The sequence below is a fragment of the Columba livia genome, chromosome 2 (assembly GCF_036013475.1).
Source record: "Columba livia isolate bColLiv1 breed racing homer chromosome 2, bColLiv1.pat.W.v2, whole genome shotgun sequence".
In the NCBI taxonomy this organism is placed as follows: domain Eukaryota; kingdom Metazoa; phylum Chordata; class Aves; order Columbiformes; family Columbidae; genus Columba; species Columba livia.
Window position 1 is genome coordinate 92,976,272 of NC_088603.1, and position 14,137 is coordinate 92,990,408.

The 14,137-nt window shown below is 36.5% G+C and overlaps 1 protein-coding gene across 4 annotated transcripts in view; it reads right to left on the minus strand.

Moving 5' to 3' along the window:
- GALNT1 (polypeptide N-acetylgalactosaminyltransferase 1) overlaps positions 1 to 14,137 on the minus strand; it is a 90,619-nt gene that overhangs the window by 11,243 nt on the left and 65,239 nt on the right. For all 4 annotated transcript variants that reach the window (XM_065052818.1, XM_065052820.1, XM_065052819.1 and 1 more), the window contains 5 exons: positions 12,857 to 13,023; positions 7,139 to 7,346; positions 5,369 to 5,539; positions 3,815 to 3,932; positions 2,612 to 2,792 (listed from right to left, as the gene is read on the minus strand). In XM_065052818.1, the coding sequence (XP_064908890.1) occupies positions 2,612 to 2,792; positions 3,815 to 3,932; positions 5,369 to 5,539; positions 7,139 to 7,346; positions 12,857 to 13,023 (845 nt within the window). The remainder of the gene's footprint in view (positions 1 to 2,611; positions 2,793 to 3,814; positions 3,933 to 5,368; positions 5,540 to 7,138; positions 7,347 to 12,856; positions 13,024 to 14,137) is intronic.

Consider the following 14,137-nt stretch of genomic DNA (forward strand, 5'->3'; position numbering starts at 1 on the left):
GCTTGTGCCATTTCTGACGTGGAGAATAGCTGCAGCAATGAGACAGGCCTGATTCTGGCTGAGCAGCACCTGCTGCAACATTTTCCTGCCCAGCCTCCATTTGCAGCTGCACCTAACCAGAGAGATGGCTTCTAAAATGCATGAAAGCTTAAAACAGACAAGTAACAATTTCTACCAGGCTGTACTTATTAAAGAAAAAAGGATTACAGGCTTACTTTTCAAGAGGGCAGTTTTCCATTTAACTACATTACATCAATAGTTGAAAGTCTCTTGAGTTCCTATCATTCAAGCAGTAAGCCTTTTTTCTTTTCCAGACAACACAGATTACATGAAGTGGGAAAGCTACCTGAGAATCTTAGGTTTGCTTTCCTGGACCAATCCCTCTGCAATTCACTATCTTAAGGGAGCAGAAGAGAAAGGATATAAAGGAGGAAACAAATTTCTCGTTACCTAGGCTCAGTGATGCCTGTTAGTGTATTACCTCCTTCAAAATCCAATTTTCTCATCCATGTCAACAAGAAAAAAGCCAGGTTCAGAGAGGATTGCCTGTTTTCTTCACTCATCTCCATGCAGGCTTGCAAACCAGCATCAGCTTTAAAATTCTCACCTTGCTTCTTGCAAGAACTTGTGATGCTATCACAGTAATATTGAAAGTACACATTGTACTAGCAAAAGCTTTCACAGGCTGCGTACTGTACTCTGCCATAGGGTCACTACACCATCATTCTGTAAGAACTAAACACTTACATTTTTATATTAGAAGGATACCTGGAAAAGCAGAGTATGGCTAAATGAGCCTACGTAGCAGAGATTCTCTGAGTTCCTAGGACAACTCCTCGCTGGAGAGACTCACCAAAATTTACACTGGTGTTATTTACTGTCAACAGGCAAAATCAGGATCTGCAACAGTCAGGTAAGGTTGGAGATACCAGAATAACAACATAAAGTGTGAACTTCCCAAAACAGTAATCCTTGCTAGTTAGCACCCACTGGCTCTCATAACTTAGGTGGATTTGTGGGGTGAGAGACATGAGTGGCACTGAGTACATCGATGTGTTCCTTCTCTGAACATCACAGCTAAGAATGACCTCAGTACTAACAACCCTCTTCACAGCCCCAGGGAACTCACCAATTTCAGAATAAGCCAAATTATTCAGGTACTATATGATCCTATTATTGAAACATTCAATCTCTAGCCGCAAACTTCAGTGTAGTGTCCATACAGATAGGGGTGCACTAAGGTTGTGTGCCAGTCAGCAGGTACAGATGTTCTAAGAGGAGCTTTATCATGGTGTTCAGCAATTTACATTTGCTTTTAAGAATCAGGTTATTTTTACAGTTAGGTGTTCCAGCTCCTTAATACATTTTAAAATCTAGCTTGGTATGGATGCATAAAAGCAATCTTAACCAAAAATGATTGCACCTATTTGTATACAATTTTCTGACTATCTATATATGTCACTTTTGAATTCATAATGCTTCATTAGTAAAAACCCAGGGCAATAACCATAAGCTGTTAGCTTCTGATTTCACCTAAAAAGCTTTGAGTAGTAGCAAGAACTATTTTTTTAAATTAAAAAAATCTTATACAGCTATACAAGTAATGCATTATCTTAAGACAAAAAACCACCATAAGTCAGCACAGTTACCTGGTCTTACAAGTATTCTGAAAACCTGTAATCTAAAATTTGACACTGTTCACCCTCATAACACATTGTATTACAGCTTTTAAATTTCAATATCAATGCAGGTTTAATAAGCAGGTCATAAGGAAATACTAATTTTAAAGATGGAATAGCAGATGTGGCATACAGAACTACCACTCAGTATTTAAAACCAAATGTCTCTAATGTCTTAAGTATTCTATTTAGAGATGATGTCTGTTGCTACCCAAAGTTTGTCTCTCTTTGTCTTTTTAAATAACAACAACAAAAATATCCTGTAGTGGAAAGTAATAATTCAGTATTTCCCAGGCTTTTTTTTTTTTTTGAAAAGTTTGAGTTCATAGGAAATTTGCTCTCATATTTTACATCCTCTTGTTTTGTTAACATCCATTTTAAGAAACATAATAAATATCATCACAGTCAAGTATATTGGCAATTTGCCCCTGTACTCTGGATAGTGAAATGCAAACTCTACCAAGCCAGAAGATGTTAAATTTGCCACTCCTACAACAAGGTTTCACTTAAATCACTTCTGATATATTCAACCTGGAATGTCTACAACACAGAAGCCAGAGGCCAAACTCTAGCATATTATGAGATGTATTTGGATGGCTAGTTTTCAAGCACTATGGCAGAGCTCTTTGACATTCCACTGAGCTTTAATGCTATTGCACAGAAAGCTCATTCATAAATCATGTGTGTGGCTTTTGTTTGGTTGGTGTTGGTTTTGGTTTTTGTTTTGTTTTTTAAAGAAAAAAAGACTTCAGGGCACATGCCTGGCTAAGAAAATTATTTTTCAATTAAGACCTTTTTTGTACATCTTAAGTGAGCTTTGTCCTACAATCTTCAAAGCAATAACATTTTTATTTAAATACTCATTTTCTTCCCAAGTAGTAATAACATTTTAATTCTTAATAGGTATTTCTCATAACTGAAGCCATGCTCACCCGGGGAAATGATGTAAAAGAAGTTTTTGAATTCATCCATCCAGACTTCTGCAAGCCGCCTGTTATTTTTGTTGATGATCTGCCCTGTACCTCCTGGAAAAGTGTATGGTGTTGCTTTTCTGAACACGTGCCCAACATGTGAACAAGTTACAATTTCCAAAGTGCCACCACACTGCCAGATCTGAAAGGGACAGAACGATTACTGCATAGCTTCAAAGTAATTTTAAAAACTTTAAAAATGTTAATCACTTGCTCCTGTTCAATTTGGAGAAACAACATTTGTTGAGTTCTTGAACAAATACATACTGCATGGAAGAAAAATGTACGGCTGTTTCTTGTTCAACAGATAAAGATGCTCACAAACCCGAGTAAGGTAGCATAAGAAAGAGTATGTCAGGCCTCATAGCAACAATGCATCAGCAAGAGACTACTTTAGAGAACTGGGCCAGCTGACAGTGAAGGAAAAATCTCACAAGAATCACAGGGAAATAACAGGTGGCCGATCTGTCAAAAAAAAGTCCATTACAAAATAGAATCTCAATATAAAAACCAAACAAACCCAAAACAACGAAAAACAACCAACCAATTGAACACACACACACACACACACTTCTCAAATAAAGCTTCTAAAAATACTTTTGGTTTTATTTTGGACCTCTAAAAATGACAGATTTGGAAAGCTGAACTACTTCAGAAGTATCCACGTATATACTCTGAGCTGATAAGCAAAACAAATGAAAGCAGTGCTATTTGGTAGGAACAAAAGTGAGAACAACGCTGGTTAGGCCCACATCCAAATGAACACATGCAATCATCAAGCTAGAAAACAGTAAGAAGAGAGAGTTTTTAACAGAGGTGCTCACATTTCACTGACACATTAAACCGCGCACGGATGACATCACCCTTAACTTATGCTCCCCAGTCAGCTTTTCTAACTGAACTCCTTTTAACACAGACACACACATTCATTCTTCAGAATGAGCATTCTAATCTTTTAATCAAAAGCTCTGCCAACTATTCACCGTGCACTTTTCACTGACAGACACAGTCTCTGCATATCTCCGTTGGAGGAACGTGACAGGAAGCAAAGTGCCAAGAGCAACAAGAGAGGACGCTGATGCAGGAAGCAGATCTGCATTTTACAGAACTCAAGCTGTGCTGCCCTGAGTAACAAAACATGAAAAAGAGAAGAGTTTTACCTACCCTGAAGGAAATTTCTAAGTTCTCTCCGCCCCAAATATCCATTCCAGCATCATATGTTCCAATTTCCTGAAAGTAATCTCTGTCTATTGAAAAAAGACCTCCTGCCATTGTAGGTGTCCTGAAGGGGAGGTAGGAAGAAAAAAAGTGGCATCAGTCACTATGAAAACATATATTTAGGTACACTTCACAGTTACACTGACAAAATTGGCTTTTTATTTCTCAAGTTACTAGCAAGTTCCTTTTCAGTAGGCTTCCATCCAAATTCAGTTACCACTGATGTACTTGCTAGCTCAAAAGTTTCTAGAGATGGAAGCAGTCTGTGACAGTTCTGCTTATTTTCTCACTTCAAACTGGAGTCTGGATAGAGAAAGAGCCCCTAGAAATCTGCTGTCATTCTTGAGAAAGACTTCTGCCTCCAATGCTGGTAACTCATAAGAAAGAAACTAGTTTGTTACACAAAATCTATGCTGCTGGCAACCGTTCCTGAAAAAGTTCTGGGAGGCCAAGAAGTGTCCTGCTTGCGTTCACTGTCATTGCTTCATACAAGAAAATCGTACAGTCAGGGTTACATCCAGATTTTCTTCAAAAATTCCTTACTGCTATAAAAATTATAACTGCTAGTTTCTCCTAACATTAGCAACATCTCCCAAATTTCCTTTTAGTCAACAAATACGCAATAGGTAAATTATATATTAGGCTGATGATATAACTTCATAGTTCAAGTATGAAAGTGATCTACATTTTTAGCATAAATTATTTTCTAACATTAGTCTTTTTCCTGAAAAGCTTTGAACCTTTTCTGAAATACACAAAATATAAGCTAGGTCACAATCTAACTAAAAATGTATGTGGCTTTTTTCCCCTAAAAAGAAAACTAGGGGGCAGAGGGAAATAAAATTAGCCATATCCTGACAAGATCTCTGGATTTCTTAAATGAAAAACAAATAAGAGCAAAGGCTATACCCTCAACATTATGGTAAGTAAATATCACCCACTTTTCAGAACAGTAAGGCCACAAAATCTAAGTTTTAACTTGTGCGTAACATGTAGTGTTTAACAATTGATCTGTGTTTCTCATTACCTTTGACGTAACATCTACATGACATGCAAGTATAAATTTGCCTCCTATCCAATGCACTTTGAAGACATTCAGTTTCTGTGTGTATGCACACACACAAGTACATACACACATATGCCAAAAACCAATGCATCTTGTAAAAATACGGTTTACTTTGTTGAAATAAAAGACCAACGGTCAATAAAAGATAAAAATAAGCTTCAGTAAAAACCACTGCATCAGCATATAAAGCAATAAAAGCCAGTAAATTGGCAGTAATTGACATAAAAATATTTCTAAAGTGACGAGCTGACTGCTTCTTTCACAACCACCAAAAGTTACCAGCAACCAATCCACGTAAAAGAACTTTTATGCTGTTCCTTCAAATAAGACAAAAATGATGCTACAACATGGTTCATTAATTACAAGATTAACAGAGGAAAGATATGAATAAACAGCAGGTGAACATTTTTACTAATTTAATAATTTCTCACTACCTAACAGGAAGGGTTCTATCTCCTTTCCGCCGATCCATCTCCCTCTGAGGAACAGGATACCAACGAAAATTCAACTTCCAGTTGAATCCACCATAGGTCATGTCAGAACCTGCCATATATTCGAAGGTGTCATCGCTAATTACATCAATGATGGGACACACTACTGTTCTCCTAGAAAGAAGAAAGAACCAAAACCTACTAGTCAGTGTCAAAAAAGGTTTTTAGTGTTTTTATTTTTCATTTTAGTCTAACATATACAATTTAAGTTTTCAATGTAATCTCTTAACAACAGTACTTAATAGATTAACGCCATGAAGCAGACTCAAATTCTGTCTTGCTAATTAGGGTTAGTTCATCTAAATAAAAATTTGTTTTTCTGATGCAATTTAGCAATACAAGCTCTTTTTTCTAAATAGTATCTGCATTATTATCAGTAATAAATATTCACCCCTCTGCAGATGGAAAAAATGATCATAGGTTCGTCAATGCTTCATAGTGATTGTACAGAAAATAAGAGCTTTCATTTCTAGTTAAGCGGTCAAAGTAACGTGAAATTAAAACTCTGTCATTAGCACTGTGGAAGTGTTCTTATATGCCCTTAGTACTAAGAAATGACAGTCACTGTTAATAAAGTATAACTAACTGCATCAAAATTGATAGAAAGAGGCCTCCTTGTCACTGTCCTGATATTATGAATGCATATGCCCACAGCAACTAATTCTAATAATCTTAAAGACACTTAAATAACTGTCCTCAAGCAGGAAAGCTCTGTAAAAAGATTAAAGGGTTTCAACTAAATTCAAAGGACTCATTCAGTTGGGCCATTTGCAAAAATTGTAACAATTTATATATCATAGTCCCTCAAAAATGTGTATTAATGGTAGCTTAAAGGTTAGTATTATGTCTTTGGACAGTTCTGAACAATGATTTTTTTATTACTTGCAGCTTTTTCACCATGTAATGCTATATTTTGTAACATTAAATTTTAAAAGTTATTTTTATCTATAAACATAAAAAAACTGAGATTGTAACACTCTGTAATGCTTAATATCTAATCTATGTAATATGCTGATCACTAACGGACTGGTGTGCAACTACAGAGTTCCTACTCAGATGTATGAATGGTTCATAAAGCAGACGATTCTCCCACTTTTTTTCTCCTCAATACAATTTCCACCACACCATCACGGATACAAGTGTTGTGAATAGTGACTTATGATAGAAATAGAAAACTATGATTACTGCAGTGTAGATGAGTATGACTCCAGTAATATTCTAACTTTAGGAAACACATCCCAGAAGATGAAGTCACAGCACAGACTTCCACAATAGAAATATGCCACTAAATAAAGAAATCACAATGAGAACCTGAAACACAGTAAGCCTGACAACTCTTGCTCACAGTGTTGGTGTTACATGAGATCGGGGTTTCCATTTCTTCCTCAAGAATATCTTCCCAAATTCATGAAGGAACAGGCCAGGCTGAAGACAGAAAAACTCAAATTCCACTGTTCTCTCAACTCCATTCATGCTCAGATCTCCTGCTATTTAACACATTATCCCAGGCATCCTAATACGAGCTTCATGTTAAGCCAAGTTTTACTTGTTGAAAGTTCCACTGAACTACCCTTTTATCCTTATACAAACGAGAAGTACATAATTTATCCAGCCCTTCAGAAAGAAAGTATTTGCTTGTAGTCTATATTGTAATACTTGAAACATTTCTTAATAACAAAGTAAAACAACATGGACCAGTAGATGGATAATTACCTGTCAGCTTTGATCCTTGCCAGCAGAGGTTCAAGCCAGCCTACTGTACATTCACAATGAGCATCTAAGAAGGTGATGACCTGGCCTTTAGAAGCAGCAGCCCCCTTTAATCTGGCTCTAATCAAACCAGAACGCTGTTCCATTCGAATCACATGAACAGGTACTTTTAACTTTTTCACGTAATTCTCCAGTGGTCTTTTCAAGAAGTCTGCAAAGAAGAATCAAAACCAGGGAAAGTGTCAGTTACATAGCTCAGGGTTTTTTTTGTTTGTTTGTTTTTTTCTGTTTTATATGAAGAGACTTGAAACAAGAGACATTTTCTCATTTCTCATTTTCTCATTTCTCATATCCTTTTCCTACTTTCTCAGTTACGTTTCCTCTGCTGCTTATTCTACACTTCACAATATGCCCTTCCACATCACCATGTGTTTCATTTGCTTGAGCAGGAAATTCTTCCTCCTCTTCATTATGGAAAACACAAAAATTAAGAGAGTGTAGAATGCTTACACAGAAACCAGGTGGGATAAGCAAGTTTTTATCACGGAGTAGATGTGACACTTGCTTTCAAAAACATATGCATAAGTGCTCTTGGACATAACAGTTTTCTACCAAGAAAATGCAGAAAGTGACCCGACTAGCTGAACATAAGAAATTACTTCCTGCAGGAACATAACTTACAGATGAATTCTTTACAAGCAGTTTAAAACATGATCAAATTGATTTTTCAATTGTGCTTTCTCTAGATCTGGCTAATATTTTTTTCTATTAAATTATCACTGTATCGCCTAAAAACAAAGACAAAAATCAGCCATACATAAATGAATATCTGCAACACCAACAAACCTCAGTGTAGCTGAGGAGTAAGTTATTTAAAACAGAACAGCCATAACTGACTACCGTTTGCCTAAAGACTCATAATTACTTGCATTACAAAGAGCTGCCAAATTAAGAAATTTCCCATTGCCAAGCACAGTTTTTGCCCATCATAAAAAATTAGACTATGATGGATGATGCAGAAAGAAGAACTAAGAATTGAGGAAGAATGCAATTGACAGTCACAGAAACAGACTCCTGCAATAACTTGCAGATTTCAAACTTGTAAAAACAGCAAAATAGCCTTACAACACAGCTACAGAATATATTAGATTATACACTCAAAGCACATGGGAGTTGTATTACAACAGTGCAAAGTCTGTAGTAGGATTTAGCATAAGATGGTAAGTAACTCATACAAGAACAAGTGTGACACTGGAGGGGGGGGAAGCACAGCATGAACTCTTAGTGGCTGTTTTGTAAATCTCAAGAGGCAGAGCTGACCTGAGGGTGATTACCATTCCTTAGCACTGCTCGGATGAATGAGTTCTAATCGCCTCCTCATTTTTTTCCGCACATTGTTGGACTGTCACCAAAACCCACAGATATAAGTTCTGACATATCTTGAAAGCTGAACTGCACTAAAAGAGCCTAAGATGTTGATAGATCCTAAATGTTTGTCTCCAGAGAAACTCAGAGCAAGTTAATTCTTATTTTGCATATTAACAGAAATTTAAATTAATAAATGTTTATTACTACAAACCAAGTGTACATGTCTAAACATTTTGCAGGCCTTTGGGGGTTGAGCACAAACAGAGATCATTTAGCTGAGTCTGTAGCAAATATAATCTCATCTCTTTACTGTGTAGCTTTCCAAAGCCACTAATTAAAAAAAACCACACAAAGTAGTATCATGGTAATTGTTATAGTTTTAATGTATATGGCTCCCATGATGTATACAAAGAGGATAAAACAGTGAAGCATTTCTCTCTATGCTAAGCATCTCATGAGCCAGTCACACAAATCAGGTTGTTCATCTACGCGTTTAAGGTGTAGCAATGATAAGCTTTTAAAGTATTTCTAACCACTTAAAGCTGAGTGAATATGGGCTGGGGTATCAGCCCCTGAATGCAGAGTTACATTAACAGGATGATAAAATTCTGCCAGAAGGAAGAGAGGAAGAATTATTTCAATAATATGGTTGCAGCCAGTCACGAATTAGCATAAACCAGGAAGTTACATTGCAGAAAGTCCTGGTCAACATACTGCATATAAAAATTTTAAGTCCTACCTACATTTTCTCTGCAACGTATTACAAATTTCAATTGATCTTTTCAAGTACTTTTCAACTTTTTTTTTCCTCTAAGAAACAATCACAGATATGTGCAGTGTTTTCACTATGGAGGGAATATGGTTAAGAACAGTCCTCCCATGTTTAATCACATCCATAAAAATATTCTTATGAACTACCCCCTTGTTCCAAACTTCAGAAGGGAGTAGTCCCAGAAACAAAACATTGTGCCAGACATTCAGTAACTGTGCCCTTAAAAAATGAGTAGATCTTCAGCAAAATAAGCAAAAAGGTAAAGCTTGATGTCTCATCCCAACAAAAGAATGGAAAATAACTCGGGCATAAAGATTTCTGGTGTTCCTTTGCTACCAAACGTTCAAATCTAAGTAGCATATTTTCTCTCTCTCCAGAGCACTGAATAGTCCTTCAATGTATGCAACATATTTTGGCCTACAAGAAATGCCAGAATCAAGCTGTAGAGATTTTCTATACAAACCTATTGATCATATTTATACTAAATCCTCTATTAAACTCTCAAATGAAAAGTTTTATGCATTACAGTCAGTTCCTTATGAGTGACTCAGGCTGCTAGCTGAGTACGTTTCTAGCATTGTTTCATACACTTCAAACAGAGCATAAGGTTTAATAACATAAAAACAAATGAACAAGCAAACAAACCCAACACACAAACACTTCTACTTGGGAACAATAATTCACGTATTTTCAGAGGTATAACTTTAGTTTCATTTAGCTTTTTCTGCTGGATATTCCTTTCAAACTTTTTCTGTATCAAAAGGGTGCAAAATTTTACCTAGGATTATGGACAGTTTAAAGAGCATCTTCTCTGGCAGTAGCAGAACTATGAAAGCCAAAATAACGAATGCATTGAGTTCAAGCCAAGTAGGTGCATAAGTTGAAAAATAACTTGCCAATTCTATTACAGAGTCACATTTATATGAATGTAAATGAAAATTAAGTTTCAAACTTTTTCTATTAAACTACAGTAAAACATAGATTTATAAAATATAAGCACACAAACACAGTTTTAAGAAGCGTGAATGCTTTTACAAGATGTTCTTGACAGGAATTTAGTTTTGGTTACATTGCTTTGATCTGTACCTGTATAACTAAGTGTATCCTGATGCAATCTGGCTACCACGCTTGTCTATTCAATGTTGACCTAGTTTTAAATACTGACAAATCCTGATCTCTCCTGTTAACTATTTTTTTTTTTAGTTACTAAAGTTCAATACTTAAAAACTAAACATGCTATTCTGATCAGTAACTAGAGAACGATGTTACAGATATGTCTTGTTTCTCCAAAGCTTTTCTTTTTGGTGTAAATAAGTGCGTGATATTATGCAAATTCATTCTTCTAAGAGCATGACACTAGCAGGTACAAAGAGTGCTTCAGGCAGACTGAACGCTTACTTTATTCCAATTAAATTGACTCTGATGCTAGAATTCAAAATACACTACTCAGGCTGCACAGTTTCTTTTCCTGGAAAAGTCAGCTGTTTTAGCTCAACACAAACAGAATGCTTAAGTGGCACATGCTAAATCCTTCAAATTTTCAGGCATCATACCCTTTTGTTTTGTTTAATGTAAAAGCATGCTTGTTGGAACCATAACAAGTTTTTGGAAAACAAAACAAAGATTTCAGTAATTGTTGAAAATAACTACAAATAAAAGATGCCTGAGTAATACAAAATTGAGGGGTGTAATTACAAATTCCCTGTAAGGGAAAACAGTGAACACTTGATCTTTTGTCTTTCTAAAAGCAAAAGTTAATCACACCTCTCATCCAATCTGGAACACATTGAGGTAGCAGCCTTGCCCTTTGCATGGGCATTCCTCCTCTGCTGCCAGAGAGTAATTGTATTTAAGGCCTCTGTCCCTTCTTCCAAATTGCACTGAAATTGGCTGAAGCAGCTGAAGTTGGCATCAGGTAAGAAAGCATAAGCAAGTGACGGTGCCCAAAAGAGGAAAGGAATACAGACTGATACAAGATACAAACACAACCTGAGTGCATGAGCTAGGCTTCCCTCAGGAAACAGGTTGGTCAGAGCTCAGTTTAGCTGGTATGATCTTTCTTTAGTCTATTCAGCTATTCCACAACCAGCTGTACTCTATCTAGACCGACACAGCTTGGAATAGATCAGTTAACATACTAAGGCATCATACACACATGCAACCTAAAGAAGAAACTCATTATACTTTCTACCACATTAGATGTGAAGTGCAAAAATCCACTCCTGAAGTTCTTCAGCTACAAAACTCCTGTTAACCATTATAATGGCTACTAGCTATGATCAAACTTCCTGTTAAAACCATTGTAAACCATGCACTATAATGTTACTTAGACCATATTATCTGAAATCCAGTCTCTCTCTTCATACGTAGATCTTGTTTGGACAACAGTCTGCCATCTTGCTCTGAAGCTGGAATTACCATAAGCAGCAGAGCACAGATTTTGCACCACTGGAATCAGAAGCATCAGGCAGAGATGTCAGGATGCTGGGTGTAAAAACCCTTCTGTGACAGAAGGGTTGTCAGGCCATGGAACAGGCTGCCCAGGGAAGTGGTGGAGTCACCATCCCTGGAGGGGTTTAAAAGGTGTTTAGACAAAGTTCTTAGGGACATGATTTAGTGCTAGATTTAGGTTAGGTTATGGTTCAACTCGATGATCCTGAGGGGCTCTTCCAACTGAAATGATTCTATAAAGCATGAGAATTCCTGTTGATACAGGTAACAGCCACAGCTCATGGCTGCCAAGACTGTTTTGTAGCAGCCTACTAGCTATTATTCTTAGTGGAAAATTTTCCATGCAGAAATATAGAAAAAAGGGTGATTCAATATAAAAATATAGAAAAGTTTTGGATGAACAAAGCCCCATATTACCATCTCATCTCCATTTACAAACACAAGAAAAAAAATATCCCCCAAATTATGCTTTATAACCCACACCACCAAGGAAGAACAATTAAGCAACAAGCCAAATATCAACTATTAACTGAAATGAAATATCAAGTATTATACAGAACATTATTTTTATTTCTGTGATATTATTTTGTCTATCAATCTCATTACACATTGAAAGTTTCATTCTGTAATACAGAATTTTCAGCTGGAGCACTTGTTATTAAAAAGCAGAATCTCTTACAGCATAGAAACTGAATTTGAACCTGCTATGAACTGGATAATCAAAATTAAACCCTCTGAACACCAAGCTTGATGGTGGCAATGACAGTAAAGTTGGATGTGTGTGAGGAACAGAGCTGTCTTTGCTATTAGCCACCAGGTGATTCAAGTATTAATGCTCTCAAGCTTTAGGAATGTGTTAAAATTCTAAACGCACAACATGAAAGCTGTAATAGGATCAAGTCACTAGCAAACACAGACTCTGCACTGTCAACAGAAAAGCAGTCAGACAGATCAACTTAGAGTAGTTTTCAGTGGAGAATGACCCACCTGTATTCCAAAATGAGCACTGCTCACTCTGCTTTCCCTTGCCTCAGCTACTGTTTTGCTGAGGACCACTAAGGCAGTAGAAAGTCAGTCTCAATTTTTGAAATAAGAAGAGCAGCAAGCTAAGGCATCGACGTTATCATTACCTCTTTCACTGGCATCATCGACAAGGACGATTTCTTCCAGCATGTGTCGTGGTGACCGGTTTATCACACTATGAACAGTTCGTAGAAGCGTGCTCCAAGCCTCATTGTGAAAAACAATGACAACGCTTGTCGTGGGAAGGTTGTCTGGATACACCTTCGTTTTACACCTATAAACAAAAATAAGGCATATATTTGTAAAGGTCAAGCCTTCAGTTAGAACTGCAATTTTGAGGTTTATTTCTGGGCATCAACACTAATATTCATAATATACCAATCATAGGCAAAGTATGACAAAGGAGAAAAAGCTACAGATCTATATTTGTATCAAAAAAACACCCTGACTTTTACACATACATTTATGTATTCCATCCTACAACTAAGAAAGGAGAACCTCAATTCAATAACCTATTCTACAAATGAAAGAAACATCCACACTGCTAACACACAGAGATGACAACAGATTATTTATTTCTGCCCCTATTTTGTGAAGAGTAGCATCTCCAGATATACTAATCCAAGCCCCTAATTTAGGCTTGCATTCCCCCTGAGGGCAAGGGGAAAACTTTAGTACTGTAATGCAGACAGAGAGGCAATGGAGAGAGACACAAAATAAGAAACGACAACCAAACTACGAGGTAAATGCAATTAAAAGTATATAATGAATAAAACCAAGTAAGAACTAACAGAGATAAAGAGTTCATGTTTGGAAACAGTCAAGACTATAAGCAGGCTACCTGTAATACTGGCGAGTTAGATATATTTCATAATACAATGTGTTTTTATTACACAAAGAGGGTTTTCTTTCTTCTCATTGTACGTATGTTGGAAGTACTATAAAGGTTCATCAAATTAAAAGAGAATTATATTCACATATCGAAGTTTGAGTGGAAGACGATAGGCTTAGCTCTCTCAGTAGTTTATATTCAGAACATCTATGCAATGGAACTCCACATGCAGCAAACATTTTACACTCCACAATACCTTAAAGAAGGTAATATTTTCAGTATCTCCTAGTAAAATCAATATGCTGTACATAAAGTACTCTCAGCGATTCTGAAAATATAATTCTGCTCTAAAAAATAACCATACAAATTTAAGTGTTCTCTGCACACCCCTGTTCCTCCTGCACATTCAAAAATCGCACACAGAAATTTATATAAGATTCGGTGGCACTAAACCCTTTAAGAATCAAAGCTAAAGATATACATGCAGATCTCAGACACAAGGAAACACTGAGGTGGAAAAAGTGGACCTTCATTCAATGGACCTTCATTCCAAACA